The sequence below is a fragment of the Puntigrus tetrazona genome, chromosome 15 (genome assembly GCF_018831695.1).
Source record: "Puntigrus tetrazona isolate hp1 chromosome 15, ASM1883169v1, whole genome shotgun sequence".
Classification (NCBI taxonomy): Eukaryota; Metazoa; Chordata; class Actinopteri; order Cypriniformes; family Cyprinidae; genus Puntigrus; species Puntigrus tetrazona.
In genome coordinates, this window is record NC_056713.1 from 10032271 (window position 1) to 10050950 (window position 18680).

General features: G+C 36.7%; 1 protein-coding gene across 1 annotated transcript in view; it reads right to left on the minus strand.

Moving 5' to 3' along the window:
- Positions 1 to 1881: 1881 nt before the first annotated feature.
- Positions 1882 to 18680, minus strand: part of tyw1 (tRNA-yW synthesizing protein 1 homolog (S. cerevisiae)) — a 47577-nt gene continuing 30778 nt past the window's right edge. Inside the window, exons 14-16 of the mRNA XM_043259755.1 lie at positions 16484 to 16594; positions 8251 to 8418; positions 1882 to 3305 (exon numbers count right to left, since the gene is read on the minus strand). Coding sequence (XP_043115690.1) covers positions 3084 to 3305; positions 8251 to 8418; positions 16484 to 16594 — 501 coding nt within the window. The 3' untranslated portion in view covers positions 1882 to 3083. The remainder of the gene's footprint in view (positions 3306 to 8250; positions 8419 to 16483; positions 16595 to 18680) is intronic.

Here is an 18680-nt window from a genome sequence, read left to right on the forward strand (position 1 = left end):
GCATACCTGTCAAACAGTCCAATCCCTAGATCCAACCATTAACCGTCACTACTGCACACTACAAGCCAAGCTTGTTTAGTCTACGAAATAAGTGATGGTAATGGTGCGTAACAGAGTTAAACTGTGTTTTTTGTTAAGATAATAAAAATCAGAAATGCATTTAAAATACTGTAGAGATGCAAACAAACAAAAATAGATTTAAAAGACATTAAGATATAGCTATATGAGGAGTCAATTTGGGAAAAAGTGAAAGGACAAGGAGTGAATAAAATAAGTAAAAACCTAAAAAAAAAAAAAAAAAAAAACACTAATTGTTCTTATATCTTTTAAACAATTATTGAAGTGCAAGATATTTAGTGTGCCCTTTTAAAAAATAATCAAAGCTGTGGCACACCCTATGAAACATTTTTACTTGAAAATAAATTCCAGTCACAAGGCAAAATGCTGAAATCTGACAAAAGGGCCACAAAGCCCTTGAATTTGTCTCAGATCTTTAGTGTGCCATTCTGAGTTGTCAGTCAACTTATGACAACACATCAAAACACAGTGTCAGTTTAGGGCCATTTTCTTTGTTTTTGCTCATGCCTACTGTCCCTATATATATATATATATATATATATATATATATATATATATATATATTTTTTTTTTTTTTTTTTTTTTTTTTTTTTTTTTTCTTATCGTTCTTAAAAACGTTCAGTGGACAGTAAGACTGGAGGCTTAAAACAGAAGAGGACACCGAGGTAATGGGACTAGAGGTTCATGCTGTTCCAGTACAGCTTGTCTCTTATCCCTCGCTCTGTGAAACCCATTCGGGGGACTGAGGTTTAGGATGGCATAGCCAAGAGAGAACTCATGATGGGGAAATCCATTAGTAACGAAGGCTGAGATAGACACTGTGAGAAATGAAACATTTGTTTAGGCACATTAGAAAGAACATGTACTTAACTCCAAATGACACCATATACAGTTTGATCACTCCCAAAGACCTGCCCCTGCCCTACTTAAAGTTGCTATGTTCGTCAAGCCATGGCATTCTCACGCCACCCATCATGTCTTCATGCAGTTAAAATTACATCATAAATCTAAGAAGAAAGTGACAACGAATCCCTTCATCCTTTAGCATACAAGACGTCATTGTACTATAAAAACATTAGTAACGGAGAAGAAAGTTTGGATAGTGTGGATAAGCACCGCCTCCTCAAAAGATGATCAACGTCTGCTTCTACATCGCTGCCTGTTTAGCCCCGCCCACCAATTGGCACACGTTGTGTATGCTACTCTCCTGTTCGATTTATTTTTGTCGGATCCAACATTACTTGTCAAAAGTGTACACATTCATGGCATTACTATCTGTCAAAAAAGCATCCAAATCATACCATCTTTTATATTTGCTGTTGCAAAAGAAGTCAACAATTTCACAGAAATACCCCAATTAAATTCAGAATAAAATGCCCTCATGGACTACAAAAAGAGTGTATTTTGGTGATGAATTCCCTTCGGGTGGCTAAATTGACTGAAATGCACGAGGAAGACAATGCGCCACATTAGCCTAGATCAGCGCGGCACCTTTTCACAGCGGTGTGAAATAGCTTTTCTGTCACTTGTCACAGACCATTACACATCTCTCTGTTTCTGTTATGTTTAAACAACTAGGAGACGAGGCACTTTAAAGGCTGGAGTTTAAACAATCCGATAAATGCGGTGAACTTTCAGCTGTAAGTGCTCTCGGTGGACACCAACTTTTGCTAACTTGTCAGAATCCAGAGACAAGAGAAGTCAGTGTGAACTTAAAGAATAAGATTGCGGCTACGGTTAGCCATGCATTACATCAATGTGTCATAAAAGTGTGGTGCTGAGAAAAAAAAACTTGCACATTTATATAATGGAGCACATTTATAAGTGGAAACAAAGTAAGAATATCCCAATTTGACTTTAGATGAATGTAGCATTACAAGTTGACTTTACAGAAAGACAAAAAGCAGGGAAACTTCGGGTCTGGTCTTAATATTACGCCTCTCATCTGTCACTCAAGAGCGCTTCCTTCAGTCGCAGAGCTGAGAAACGGCTGTGACCTAGTTCACTCAGCATCAAGCACATTCCCATCTCCCATAATAACATTCAAACTTCTGTAGAACACCATAAAGGCAATTTTAATAATAAGATGCCATGAAAGCAACTACAACAAAACTCAATTTCATTTGCAACGCACCTGAATGTGCATGAATAACAAATGCAGTTCGGAGATGCTTTTTGGGTGTATTCACAATATCAGTATAACCCAATAAAAGACAGACATCAGGTTCATAACTGCATTACAACATTTAGCAAAACAAAAAAAGGATAAAATAATACAAACAAAAACCTGTAGTGACTTGTCAAAGTTGTGTAGAAAACCAAGACAAAAAACTGTAAGACAATGCAAAAGGTAAGAACTGCAATTTCACATTTCAGTGTCTTGAGTGGTTATTACAGAGATATTTATAGGGCAGTTCTGATTTCAAATAGCTTTTAGCTGTATCATGGGCCAATACGTAAGAACTGCTCCATTCAAAGTCCCATATGACTCAACTGACCTCTAAACGTCTAAAAGAATGCACAAATCACAGTTTGAGGTGACATGTTATTAACGTAGCTAACCATAGTGATATTTTTCTTTTGCAGTTCTTTCCTCTTGTGCACTCTAAATTTAGGCCCTAAGGTGGTATGAGTAAATGAAGCCTTAAATTCAAGTCACTTGTTCTTGACTTCTGTCTTCCTGATGGTTTTTTTTACCAGGGCTATTAGATCCAGAGCTCAGAGCGAACAGGACATGAGAATGAAATTCTTTATTACTGTGACCATAGCTAAAAACAGCAGCTAGCATTCATTAAAACAGCATGAATGAAAAGAGTTATCATGTATCTGCAAGTATAAGCTAACCAGAATTTCATCCCTAAGGCAAGTCTTGGACAGCAAACTGAGCCTTGGCTAATATAATAAAAACAAAAGTCTTAGTCTATGAGTGCAGCCAATCAGGTCATCTATTCCATTCATTAAAAACAAGTCCCCTACAGACTTAAAGTAGGAAAGGAAGACTAAGATCAGCACCCTGTGATATCCTTGGTCTTATTCTTTCTCTGGAAGCGTATGTCCGTGGGGTCAAATCCCCTCTCTCGGGCCCCAAAAATAGCCCAGCTGGGGGTCTTAGCCATATAGTCCATCGCTGAGAAGTTCTTGGTGCCCCCGCTCTCCTCGTATTCCTCAATGAGCTCCTGGAAGCGTTCGTAGTCAATCCATGTCCACCATTCCCCATCGACTTTGAACTGCAGAAACACAGGAAAGAAAAGAGGTAAGGAGAGCAGGTGATAAATAACACACACAAAAAAACAGACACACAGGTGAAGATTGGACTGAGTCTCCCTGCCTGACAGGTGTTCACTTTGACTAATGAGGTCTGATGGTGTTTTACAAGCACATGCCAACTGCCAACTGGGCAAAGCTCTGGTATTAAACACCAAAGCATTTGCAAATTAGAAGAAGAGGCCAAAGGAAGTTGCTTTCGGGGAACAGATAATGACACAGTCCTCAATGACCCTCTCAGTCCTTGAAGTCCTTTTTCAAGATCAAACTTGAAATGCCAGTACCTCAAGAGTGAAGCTGCAAACAGGGCACTCTTCATAATCAACAGATATCAAACGGGACACCCTGGAATCTTCAGGACAAGTGTAGAAGACGGCAGGGTCCACATAAAGTCATTTGGGGGTGTAAAGTATAACTCACAAACTTGCACATCTAGTTGAGATGCAGGACCTATGGACCTTTCAAGCAAGCCTCGTGTTTCAATCAATTTTACCCAATCTTGACTCTCAAGCTTTGGTTCTATATCAGGGTTTAGGCACAGTTTAGTTCTGCTTGTTTTCCCCACCCTATGCATTTAATCAATTTCCATCAGCACCTTTAAAGCATTCTCCGACACACAGGCGTAAAGAGTCTTGTGGGGAGCTGCACTGATTACATTTCACACTGCTCTGATGAGATGCTGTACTTTGATCCATGCTCAGCATGGTGATGCAATCAGCTATAGGCGCCAAGCTCCTGTTCCTCCCATCTCCCAAAATGCTGTCTCTTTCCAAGACCTCCTCGTTGCCATAAAATCGATTCAGCTGTAGTATTTTTTGCTCTGAGGACATTGTCGAGCTGCCTGATTGGGTTGCTGGAGACTAGGGTCCAAAGAAAGTCATGAAAATAAAAATAACTCTTTCAAGGGAAGGATGCTTTCAAGTCAAGACTTGAAGAAACAAACAAAACTTGAAATAAGAAGTCTTAGCTGCTGCAAATCTGTTGTTTGGACAGTTTCTAAAGAGCTCTGTCCATGCTAACAAAGCTGTCAAGAGTACATCAGACCACCACAGGCTCTCTGGAGGACAACCACTGTCTAACTTGCTGAAAGCTGCCTGCTGCTTCAAAGACAACTTGGTCAACGTGCACCACAACTGAGAATCAAACATACCTTCCCAGTGCTGAAAATGCCAAAGCCACCACTTCCTTTTAGTGCAGTGCCAGAAATGTGATCTTTGTCCTTGTGTCATATCACCTCTGTTTAGCTGCTTACCTGAAGCTTCCTAGAGGCATCCTCAAAAGCTGTCTCTACAGTTTGTCTATAAGGCCTTAAGCAGTTTGCATCCTCTGGGGAACTTTCTTCCTCAGCTGCATGTTTTCATTACGGAGTAATTTGCTGAGGTGAATCACTCCATAGCCTTCTCACAGATACTCAGCAGTCAGAAGATGAAAGCTCCCATGAGGTCCAACTCAGCTCTCCAGGAAGGCCAAGGATATATCCCCAACTGCTTTAAAGATCTATTCCCCTCCATGTCAATCTTAGACATATGCAGTTTGGCTCAGCCATCTCCTATATTACTCACACTAGGAAAAAAGGTGTTTGGAAGTAACTAAAAATGGAATTGCTACTAGATTATTTACACCTGTAACAACTAAGCAATTATCCAAATCACTCATCTCTCTCCCAAATATTGTTGGCAAGTCCAGTTAATTTTTTTACAAGTGCTGTTCAATTTAATGGAAAACAAACAAACTGGGTCTTTCAGTGCCAATCGTTTGAAATGCTACACTGTTTATTTATGCATCACTGCAAAGTCAATATTAATTTAAGATTTGCAGCAAATTAAATGCACAGTATCAACAAAGTGATATAATTAACAATCAAAACACTATAGTTTCAAAGTAGCTTTCTTAAGTATCGACAAAGTGATATAATTAACAATCAAAACACTATAGTTTCAAAGTAGCTTTCTTAAGTAGAGTCTATAATTGAGAAAATAGACAGGAATACTCAAATTTAGATGCCATGTAAAAGAGGGAAACTGGCAGCTCTTTTATTTTCGGAGTGCAAGACTATCCACATCTGCTATGCCAACAGATGGCCAGGCCATTGAGAGAGTGCACTTTAAGGCTTCATTCATTTGTAAAATTGCTTCTGCACAGCTAACTGGGAGCACTAAACATATGAAGTCACTATGCAAATGTGGTTTTGTGTACGCCACATCATCCAACACAGATTGCAGCCCCTCTTTCATTCCCTCAACACTATAAACATCCCCCAAAATTAATGATGGTCTTGTCTGTACGGTGTGCTGCAGGGCTTCTACAGTCTGGTGTAGTTACTGAGAGACTATTGGGACTTTAAAGTTTAAATGGGTAATCTTGTTTACGAATTAATGAATGTTCATAAGGCCAGCTAAGGCTTTTTAAAAAATGCAACATGCTTCAAGGCAACATCTCTACTACCATTGCTCAAGTATTAAATTTAGGTGCACAACTTTTCTCTGTAGTTTGTGTTATGAACAGGAATAACTAAACTGCTCTGCCTGCTGAATAAAAATCTGCTATTACTTTTTTTTAAATGATGAAGAAGATAAAAAGGAAGAAAATATCAGAGGATTTACATCGAAAGACGGACCAGAATTATATCTACTTGACTAGAATATCACAGGACATTTTAGAAAATCAAGCTTATTCTAATTATAAAGCACTTGATGGATTTAAATCTTCATTTAACCCTGCTTTACATGCTTTTATTTCCTTCTTCTAGCTCAGAACACGGAGAGATAGTAAGGGCTTTATGAGGACGCAGTGCTCTAACTTTATGAGAATATAAGCTGTCAGCTTCACACAGTGAAGAGCTGTAAATTCATTCAGAGGGTCTTACCTCGTCAAGAACACCGTGAATAAAGGGCGAATGTTTGCAACCCTGAAATAAGAAAAAAACGAATGCAGCAGCTAAACAAAGTCAATGCAATGAAATACGGTCGGTGACTTTCCAAGGTCCAGTGTGAAAAATGGCTTCTTATTACAGGAACAATGGGCCTTTTTAGCACCCTCGTGAGTCACGGCCGAATCGAACAGAAGCTGAGAATGAGTCCCTGTGTGGTCGGTGGTGATGTGGAGAGGAATGAATTTTCACATCAAATTCAATGCCTTTTCATTTAGACGTCTGTCACAGGCAACGCAAAGAGAGCTCTTTAACATGCATAAAGCAGGGACAAAAACCTTGCAGAGGAAGGCAAAGCAGCTCGTGCTTGAGTGCTGGGACTGGCTTTATCAGTGTGTCATTTGAATTTCAGAAGCAAGACGGTATTGACTGCCGAAGACGGCAAAGAAGTCAGGATCATTTGGATAAAATGGGGGTTTGCATTTTAAATTTGCATTATACCCTGTGCATCTTCCTCACTGAATAATGAGATGCAACTCCACCCAGAAGGAGTGACATCATGCATCTAACCATGCATATTTGGTGAGAAGACTGAAGGGTTTTATAATCTTCATCCAACAAACCACACGCCTATGAAAAGTCCTTCATAAATCATTTGTTGCTGTTATTACTGTATTGGCACTCCATCTTCATAGGTCTCGCATCCAACCTTCTAAGCTGCCCACCAACAAGCCTCTTCGCCTTGTTTCCAAACACTTGATGGTAAGGCAGTGGAGGACCGAGCACCTTCTCACGCCTATGTGGGCTTGAGTGGAGGTTGCTCTGGGCACTCACAATGACTACGACTCTCCAATACTGCAGCTCATTTACAGCCGCTGTGTTTGTAGCTCTGCATGATGAGGCAAGAAATGAATGGAGGGGTTTTAAAGGATGCACATGGGTGGACACATGCAGTTACAGTCCCTTAATGCATGTTAGAGTGCTCTCCTCGCCTGAAGAGAAAAAGGAAGCTGAATGAATAAATGGGATATTTAGAAATCAAGTGAGGTATGTGTTCAGCAGAAGAAAGTAAACGGTGTGGAAATGAGAGGGCAAGAGAGGTCTGGTGTCCTCGGGAGGGGTGTCAAAAATTGTGTAAAATTTGAATTGTTCCATAACAGTATTTCAAAATATGGAGTTAAATGAGTGAAAGATATTTATAGAAATAAAAAAGATACAGAAATGAAAATCATTTTAAAGCAATTGATCACCAGAAAGAAAATTTGTAAATTCATTTATGATTATGCAACACCAACAAAAGAACACATTTTAACATACATTTGCACTTATTGTGTTCATGTCTGGGGTTTTTTTTAGGGATGTAACAATTCGAGTATTGTACAAGTCATAGTCATTTACCAAATCATAGTGATCAAGCCTATCCCCTTGTTAGTGGAGACATGTGCGTATTATTATTTGGTCATTTGGAATGCACTTGTCAAAGGTGCATTCCAAAAAACATGAAGCACTCCTTTTACTTTATGTTTCTTAGTAAATGAAACACCCTACTGTGTGTTAGCATGGAAATATTCACCATAGAATCACATGCAGAAATTTATGGTACTTGATTTCAGAATACAAACAGCAAATCATAAAAGGATATTGAAGCACCATATAACACTTGCACATAAATATGTTTTTTGTTTGTGAGAGAAGAGTGCTGGTAAGGGCTCACTGCCCACGCAAACCATTAGAGAAGCTGTCACAAGAAACAAATGTAAAACAAGAGTAGCTGTAAGAATGACTAGCGCTGTGTCAGGAGACAGCATAAAAACGCAGGAAGGAAGGTTTAACCCTTCACCTGAATGGCAGTTTAAATGCAAGTGCCCATATCAACACTTTTCCAATGGCATTTACAGAAATGGCAATGGTATCTTTATTTGTAACAGCTTTAAGTGGTTTAAGCTGGAAAAATGAAATTACAGTATGAGCTCCGTTTCTACGAAAAGCAGCGCAGGAGTAGAACAGCAGCTATGAACAGCATGCCTGTTCAGGGTTACCTTGTGGTGTGCGAGTAAAAGACAGTTGGAGTGCTCGTGTTCGCAGGCAATTTCATAGTCTGGGAGCAGGTTGGCAAGCTGCTGCACGAAGTAGATGACCTCCTCGTGCCAGGGTACGTTGGCCATTGTCAGGCTACTGGCTGAGCTCTCTCCACAGTATGTCACTCCCTAGAGGACGGGCAAAGAAACGAGAGGGACAAAACCGTAAAATGGGACATTTAAATTGTCACAAACACAGCATGATTAATTCTCATCATAAAAGTATCAACATAAAACAGACAGAGTTTCCATTGGGTTTGTCTCATTGGATAGGTATGCAAGGACATTTCTGCCTCTGAATGAAAAAAATCTTGCAGTTCTAAGAACAGTGTTTTTGCACCTAGAATTAGACTTTAGAATTCGCAATTCTGAGTTTCGATTTCAAAATTTTCAGAAAAAAAACAGCATTGCAAGATAGAAACTCGCATTTGCGAGAAGAAAACAAAAGTCTGAACTGAGTTTAAATTCTCACTTTATTTCTCGCAATTGTGAGTTTGTTTCAAGTAATTCCGGGAAAACGTCTACATTGAGATATAAACTTGCAATTCTGACTTTATAATTTGCAAATGCAAGCTTATATCTCTCGCTATTCAAAAGACTAAGAAAAAGTCAGAAATGTGAAATGTATTTTTATATTTAATGTTTTTTAATAATAATAAAAAATAAAAAAACATTGGGTGATATTTTGCACATATAGATGCTCTAAAAAAAAAGTGGGGTTTTGGACAACATTGGCATTAATCTTTTTTCATTTGTCATAATTCTGCACCGATAAGGCACAACACCATTAGCAGCTATTACAGCTCTGCATAATCTATATTACTTCAAGCCTCCTGAAGGATTGTCCAAAGATGATTCACACTGGTTGGACACTTCTTACGGACATCACAGTCCAGTTCCTCCAATAGTAGCTTACCTTTGGCATGTATATATTACCATTATCATGTAATCAAAATAAAAATTATTATTGCTGGTCTTTAATGATGTCAAGTTACTTTAACGAACAGCATTTGCACCAAAAAAAGATAAGGATTTATGCTGATGTCATCCAAAACCACACTTTGCCAAGAGTGTTTTCAAACCTTCGGAGGACAGTGTACATATTCCTAATGATGAACACGATGCATGAAGGCTGACTGTGCTGTGCATCTTATTAGAGTGCAGTAATATACACCTAAAATTCTAGAGGGCAAAAAAAAAAATCTGTTTCACAGCGATCAAAAGAGCCAATGATCCAGCGAACCACCTATGGCTGCAAAAACCCAATATTCTCATAGCGTATGCAATTCTAATTGCAGTGTAAATGCATTCATGTCACCTATGAACAGCTTGCGTGAATATACTTAATTGCCATTTCAGATTTTAAACCTTTTATTGCCACATACACTAAAATTTGTAATAAATTCAGTAGAATCAATTTCAAGTTTTTGGAATTTCGTATCAATCATCACTTGAGATTATGATTTGGATGTTCATTTCTCAGCCCAAACTGATGTGTGATTAATTTGGGTTTTAGAAATGAGAAGTTTTAACGATATTCAGACAAAACAATATAGAATTTCAGCATTACTTATCGGTTATTGGCCATAACATGACAAAACACTCGTATCGGCGCACACTGCCCAAAGACAAGCCGGCGCGTGGAGGATGATTTGGATTTTCTTTGGATAATGGAGACCGAGACAGCCAGATCATCTCATTCAACTCCTACACACATGCACGCGACAGGACGGCGTTCACATTACACCTCATAGATGAGGCTGTGATCAGGATGAACTATGAGGGCTGCATCCATCACATGCTGATAACGCAAATTCAGTTTACATTAATACAGTCTTGTAACACAATTCAAGGTCACGTACTCCGTTTGAACCTTCACACATCATGAAAAGTAGTCATTAATAATCCTTGGCAACCGAGTAAGTGACACATCACCACTGGATGAAAACCGGCCTCATTCGTGGTGTGGCCAGCATTAGTTCATGGGTCTGCTTGTGTGTAGGAGTAGCTGTGCTGTTGAAAAGACATTACTCATCCTGTGATAAGAGTGAAAACCCATTCGGTGAGGCTTTATCTTATTTCAGTCTTCATCACGCTGAGCTGTTAGCACTCTATTATGCCAGACAATCGATAGACGAACATCAAAAGAGAATCAAAAAAAAGATGTCATGTGAACGAGATATCAGATACAGAAGTGTAAACAACGCATCAGTGGTTTAAATGGTTCAGAAACTAATACACCATAAGGCCAAAATAAAGGAGATAAAAAAAAAAATAATTCTAAATTGTGAATACTGGGTGAAAAATTAAAAATAAAAAAAAAAAAAAAAAAAAAAAAAAAAAATCACTAAAGGCATCATAAAGCAATGATTAATACAGAATTTCCTACAGCTCTCTTTTATATGAAGCCAATGGCTTACAATTATGAATAAATAAGTATAACTGACGATATCCATAATAAGAAACTGTGTAATAGTTTAACTCATACAGATAATTTGTGCAATTGTCCTAATAAATTTAATTAAAATTCAGTTTTGGATATTATATTTCTGCAATTAACGGAATTAACAAAAATAACGTAATAATCATTATACATAATAATAATAATAATGATAATAATAATAATAATGTTGTAATAATAGCAGTAATAATTGTAGCAATTATTCATATTTTATAATTTTTGGTTTTAATCATTATTACTATTATTACTATCGTTTTGTAATTATCTTATAATTACTACATATTATATTTTGCAGTATTGTATTACATAATTTGCTATAAAGATGGTCAGAAACATTTTTAAATGTTTTGTATAAAATGTTAAACTACACATTTCTCAAAAAGTTATTAAAATACTTAAATGAACTTATGAAGTTGTAATAAAATTATTACCAAAGTAATAAAGTAACTTATTTAATGTTGTTCTTCATGTGTGTCAATGCACTACAGTCATAGTGTATGTATAAGGTATAGGGTATACAGGGATAAGCAGGTAAGTATTATATAGCTCTATTACCATCCCTACGCATCACATTCATCTCCGAGCACATAGAGGACACTGAAACGAAAGGACGGGACTCTTGCCTTCCTCATCTCAGTCTTGTGGGCCGTGGCTGATGTCCAAAGCTGATATTCCCAGTCTGGCACAGAATTAATGAGCCCAAGTCTTATCTATCTGATTTGCAGCCATAGAGAATAATGATTACCTACAGAAATGCCCTGATAAATCAATGAGGCGAGGAAAGTGAGGGCATTTCTCCAGTTCATCTATGTCAAGTAACAATGCTACAGATTTCCTGTCATAGACCAACAATCAGACTCTAATAAGCCAACTAAACGTTTATATGAAGATAAAGTTGAATTGATAAAAGCGCTATGAAAAATCATTTAATTGCATGTGGGATTAAAGCAAAAGGAATTAGTGGTGCATGAATGATGCACTAATAGCGTCGTCCAAAAAGTTAGGCAGTTGGATCTCAGTTTTGTCCTCAAACGTCTAACCTCTTGAATAACTAAGGTGGAGATAATTTGGGAGCCCAGCACAGGCTGTCCATCTTTGTGTCGGGACTAACACCCCTGAGACGCTCTAATTGTGCAGGAATAATGATTTGTTCGATAATCGCCCAAAAAGGATGATTCCTCAGCACTGAGAGGAACGGGACTGACTTCACATTACACTAGCATGTCTCTATGTTATTGCATGCACTATATATATATATATATATATATATATATATATATATATATATATATATATATATATATGTATATATGTGTATATATATATATATGTGTATATATGTGTATATATATATATATGTGTATATATGTGTATATATATATATATATATGTGTACATATATGTGTATATATATATATATGTGTATATATGTGTGTATATATATATATATATATATATATATATATATATATATACACACACACACATATATATATATACACATATATATATACATACACACACATAGTATATACGTGTGTGTATATATATATATACACACACACACACACACACACACACATATATATATATATATATATACATACATACATACATGCATACATACACACACACATATATACATATACATATATAATTTCAGTATAATTTATACTGAAAAGCCGTGTACATGAAATTTAGTATATATATATATAACATGACAATGAATAAACTAAAACAAAATTGAATGAACTAAAACAAAATAACAAATCATTAAAATTAACAAATAAATGAGTAAAACAAAGAAAATTATGAATAAAACAAATGGAAAAACTTCTTATTAATATATTTTTCCAAAAGTCACATACAGGCCGCTGTAAATATTTATTATTTTATACATTTAATATTTACATTAAGTTTAAAACAAATCAATTATTACATACTGTACACAATGTGATACAAACAAAAACTAAAATCAGTAAAATGTATTTTTTTATATTATATAATTTATAAAAAGTCATTGTGTTTTGGGTCTTATTGTGCATGATTTAATGCACACACACACAAATAATAAAACGTAATAACTTCAAAAATAAATAAAACGCATTGAAACAGACAACAATTGAAACATCTGTTGTCAGACAGAGTAAATCTCTCACATGGAGTGTGCAGCAGGTCTAGCAGATCCTGCAGGAATAAAATAAAGACGCACACACAAAGGTAAATGTGAGGGGTAAGAGCAGCTGTTAGATGCTGTAATTACAGTGGGGTCGAACAGCTGGAGGGGGCTGAACACCTTCATAACTCACAGCAACATATCAAACTTGCTCAGCTACTACCAAACTTAATTACCCTCCGCATATATCACCACTCTGTTTCACGTCCATAAAAGTGAGCAAAGGCACACAAAACCATGTTGGTTTGACGACTGGGTCACTGGTGTCCTATAGAAGTAAATGAGATGTCAGAAAACTTGATGTCTGCTACACATAAACTGTGCTAGGAGAGCCTTGCTGTCTGGCATGAAAAGCATAATGTGTCTAATTAAAGGGCCAGATAAGTGCAACGTATAAAAAGGGTGACTTTTAAAAGTGGCTAGTAAAAAGGCTTATCTTTATGGTGGTTGGATTGACTTCTAATGCGTTAAATTCATGGGGTTTATGGGTTCAGTTCCCAAGACATACATTAATTGATAAATGGTTAATTATAAATGCAATCCAGACACAAAATAATCACATTTTGTGATAAAACATAAGCTGATCTCAGCTTCACGCTTCCCCTAAAATTGCTCACTAGAATAAAATCTTAAAATGCAAGCATTACTTAAATACATATTAAAAATATACATAACACACATACAACCAATCAGAAGATTGTGGTTGGTAAAAATTTTTGATGTTTGGACTCTTAATAAATGTACATACCAAAAGCTAATTTAATTATAGACAAACCGATCAAAACACAATGTAAAAAATTACATAATCAGTAAAACATGGCAGCTTATGTTTTTACTCAATATTAAGTTTTTTCCTTTTTTTTTTTAAATCGACTTTGTTGTTGTTTTAAGTTGGTTTAATGTAATTTATCTTGAAATGGCTTGTAAAGCTAAGTTAATAATACTTATTTACTGAAGTTTTTAGCTTGAAATAGGTGGACACATTTTTAGAGTGTACAGTAAACTAATTATTAGAATGACAACATAAAAAAATAAAACGTGATCAATGTGTGTCGCTTAATAATTTGTGGAAACATGATCATTTTGATCGAAGGAACAAAAAGCTATTTAAAACAACACTTACTTAAACTTTTGTAACTTCAAATGTCAAACAATTTTACTGAAAAATCATGCCATACACAAATTGCTCTGCAATTTAGAATCCATTCTAGCTGATGATTCCAGCAGTCAGTCAGCCAGACGATTTTACACAATAATAAAAAATACATTTCTGCAGCCGAATATTAAAGCATAAAACCACATGTGCACGTACGATACGGTACTGATCTTACAGGACAAATGACTAAAATGTTTTCAATGGCTACAGATCGCCGGACCACGATTATTGTCAAGCCATTTTGCAGTTAAACCAGCACTGGGCTGTCGACAATAAGCAAATATTCTCAGACGTAGCATGTGAACAGCCAGTTTGCACCAAACCACACCACAACCGTGAAGCTCAAATGTCAAAAAACAACCAGAAGCAGAAACCTCCTTTGTCATTCGGCCCGTTAACCCATAGCTGACGAACCATTAAAAGGTGAGCGCAGACTCAGAGATTCAGACAGCCTGCCTCCGTTTAGGTAAACTCAGCAATATTTCCCTCACACTATTCCATGGCCTTTATTTCATCCCACAGGAGGAGGCGTAAATCCTCGCCTTCTGCGGTCTATCAAAGTGGGCGATTATTGTTGCTAGGTAACAGCATGTCATAGTTGAAGCCGGCTTTACTTTGGAGTGGCTCTGCTTTGAATGTGAATGCGCTCAGGCGGGTTCCCTACGGGGCCAGGTGCGAGCAGGTCACATGACTGGCTGTTGACTTGTAATGAGATTACGAGCAATTCTGCGAAACCTCAGTGCAGCAGCCCCCTCTTCCCTCCATTAGAAAAGAAGCTGCTAATGTGAAGATAAGAGTCCGGGAGGGAAGAAATACCTGGAAGAATTAATGCAAATTGCAGCTGAATGGAGGGAGAAAAAAAAAAAGGTGGAGAAACAAGGATGAATAAAATTGTGATTTAACAGATGTGAAAGATTGTTTTTCTACTTGGAGGAACAGGAAAAATGGCTCGCTACAAAACAATGCGTGTCCCTCATCCGAGAGGATTTCATGCCGTGCTGGTCTGCGATTTATCAGGTCATGAGTGAATCAGTTCAGATCCGTACAATTAAAGCAGGACAGTTTAATTACACAGGTCAACAAACACCAGATGCATTAAGGCAAATAAAAGCTGGCTGAGATGAAGTGAGATTTAATCAGTTTACTCAATTGCATTAATCTTGAAGACAGGTTGATTAAGTACAATGAGACTCTTATTTGCAGATTAAAAACTAGCATTTCATTAAAAAGCCATTAAAGTCACTAGTTGACTATTTAAAAGCTTCAGTCTTGGCATTTAATAGAGGACTGACTTGATCTTCATGGATCACTGGAGGAATGGGATTCTGAATGTAATGACGTATAGCTCTTTATTAAAATTAAAGAAAATAGTTCACATTCTATTTCCGCAACCATTTGTTTATCCTCATACTGTAGCAGACCTTTATGACCATTTTTCTTGTATCGAACAGAGATTTTGAAGAGGTCAGAGGTCAATCGTTTTCTCGAAATAATGATTGAGAACCGTTTTAAAAAATATAAATATTTGTTAAAAAAGCGGTCCACATAAATCGTGCCCTAAAAGAGTCTAGTGGTGAAATGTTTTGCTCAGAAATTGATAGTAAATTTCACAAATAAACCACAGACTAAACGTAAACATTTTGAAGAATCTCAATTGCAAACTTTTTACAAAATACTTTTAGTGTATATTCAAGGTCAGTTCTTTTTGCTTGAATAGAAGACTGAAATGTGATAACTACAGAAAATATAACAGATTTGTAAAAAACAAAATGATAGATTTTAGTCAAATGGATACCATTTTTATTACACCGCTTTTCTGATGTTTTTGTAATTGTATGGAAAAGAGTGCCCTGCGCATTTAAAAAATCCTTTCTACAGAAAGCAAAGGTACAATAATAACAAAAACGTTAAAGTACATTTTAAGAAATTCCTTTAAATGGCATAAAATAAATAAAACTGATATAACTGCGTTTTAACACAAGTCTATATCAGTGTCTAAAAAGCTGTTCTAACTTCAGCGAAAATACACATTATGTAACCAATATTTAATAAGAGAAAGCTAAAAATAAATTTACGATTCCAAAAAGATTAATATCAAGTTTAATATCAATTAATAATTTACCAAACAAACCAAAACTGCTGCAGCTCACGGCCTGTTACGGCATTTCATTTAGTGGCTCCCGCTACACGTTCATCTTATCTGAGCTCCAATCAATTCTCTCAGTACACGCATTAGGACAGAGAACGAATTTAATGAGTCTGGTCATTACCTTGTTTTCCTGCAAAAAGGATTAGGTAGAAATTCTTGGGATTCCAGCAATAGCTTCACCTGTTAAACCCAAAAGGGTTCAGAGACCCTCATTAGAGGCTCATTCCTGAATTAGGTGGGTGAGAGGCATACCTTGACCTCGATGAAATCTGGCTGTCCAAGGGCGATGAGATCTGCGTAGGCCTTCAGCTCATCCACATTCCAGGCCTTCACCAGGGTCAGTCTGTACACCGTGCGCTGTTGCTAGAGTAGGAAACACAAGGAGGAGCTGTCAAATTACTGCCTAATTAAACCAACGCACATGCGCGTGAGAATATGAAGTGATATCGAGAGCCCTCATCTATAATCTGATGTCTTCTTCAGTGAAGCTCTACGATCAGCGGAGAAAAAAAAAGAGCTATCACAAAACAATTTTAAAAAGGATTTGAATAAATGATGAGGATTTGCTACTGAAATTATATTGACAGATATATATACACCATTTTATTTCATCAATGCCTGCATTTTCTGCAAAAACAGAAGAGATGGATGGTATAAAAATGTTTGGTCTTTGCCCAAACATGCACTCAGTAATAACAAATCACTGTAAAATGCCAAATGAAAGGGAAGAATTATTCAAATACCATAAACATCTGTAAAAAAATAAATTATAAAATTATAAAAAACAATACCAGCAAAATATTTTTATGCATGTATACTGGGATTATTTGTATTAATACAATTAGATTATATGTATTATTATTATTATTATTATTAATAATAATTGCATATTTTAAAATTCTATTTGTATTAATACTACACTTTCTCAATTATTTTTATATATTTGTATTACCACTATATTATTATTATATTATTATTATTATTATTATTATTATTATTATTATTATTATTATTATTATTATTATTATTATTAATCATTTTATATTATTATTGTCATAAAAATCAATGAAAAATTGATATTAAAATAATACATTACTCTTATTAGTAATACATCCTCTTAAAATGTAATGATATATTATTGCCACCATTACTCCTGTTATTTTAATCTTTAATATTTAATTTATGATTAAGATTAATTAAATAATAATAATCATCTTCATCATTTCCATTATAAAATCTGCTCCTGCTGCTATACAAGCATCATGTGAATACTGAAGCTCTTAAGATGTATAAATGAACTGTAAGTGACAAAAATTGTAATTGTTTATATGAAAATTAATCACAAAAATCTGCCAACATTTAACTGAAGGCATGAAGTAAACAGCACATCCCATGACTGCCAAATAATTAAAGTGGGATGTTCCATTTCCAGCTATTGCGTCAACATAACATTTTGCTGACGGTGCTTAATGTCATTGACAAGAGAGTCAGGTGAACATGGAGAAAAGGAGCCAGACTTTTTAATAAGTGAGCTTCTCCAAACTTCAGCCTCCAGTGTCTGCCCTGGGGTCCCGTAGTTGGGAGAGCTCCGGCCCATATCATTACTCACAGACCCTCACGCGCCGATGCCCTGAGGCGAGGAAGCCCTCACAAAACACAGCGAGTGATAATGGACACTCATGCCTCCCATTCCTGTTATTGCACCTTGTCAATCAAACTGTCCGAGTGTCAGTCTGACATTGCCCAGAATAACTATGTCTGTCCCTGTAGACTGAATGTCTCCGTACGGTTGGTTGGTTTCTGTCGAAGTACAGATGTCAGCGCAGTCAGCACCGTTCCTGATTCATGCTAACTAGAGGATCTGCAAGACAGGGAAAAACGAGGGGATGGAAGCCAATGAAACCCAACAGCTGGAGAGGATCTGGCCTTCACAGGTGCGCTCACGTATGTGCCCGTGAACCAGGGAGGAGGAGATGGCAAGAGAGACGGATAATTGGAGTGATGTGGCAGAAGGTGAGGATATTTAGAGCAGCAGCCTGTTTTAAACCTGCCAAGAGAGCTTCATCCGCCCTACACCTGAGGCAGAATCAGGCAGCAGGTCAGCAGGGCTCTGTGGAAACAGACAGCCACATGCTGGACCAGAACAGTAGCGTGCCAACATGCAAAGCTCTGTATCAGCACTTTACTTCACAATAAGACAAGCCTCACTGTTATTATTCCACATATACGCCATTAAAAGGGTCATATGATGTTGCTAAAAAGAACATTGTGTATTTGGTGTGTTTAGGCGGTTAAAGGTTAGAAAAAAACAACCCATTTTCCACATGCTGTACATTATCGTTTCTCCTCTAAGCTCCTCCTTCCGAAACAGGTGTGCTCTGATTGGACAGCTATACAGTGTGTTGTGATTGGCCGAATACCACTGGCATTGTCACGTGTCCATGTTATT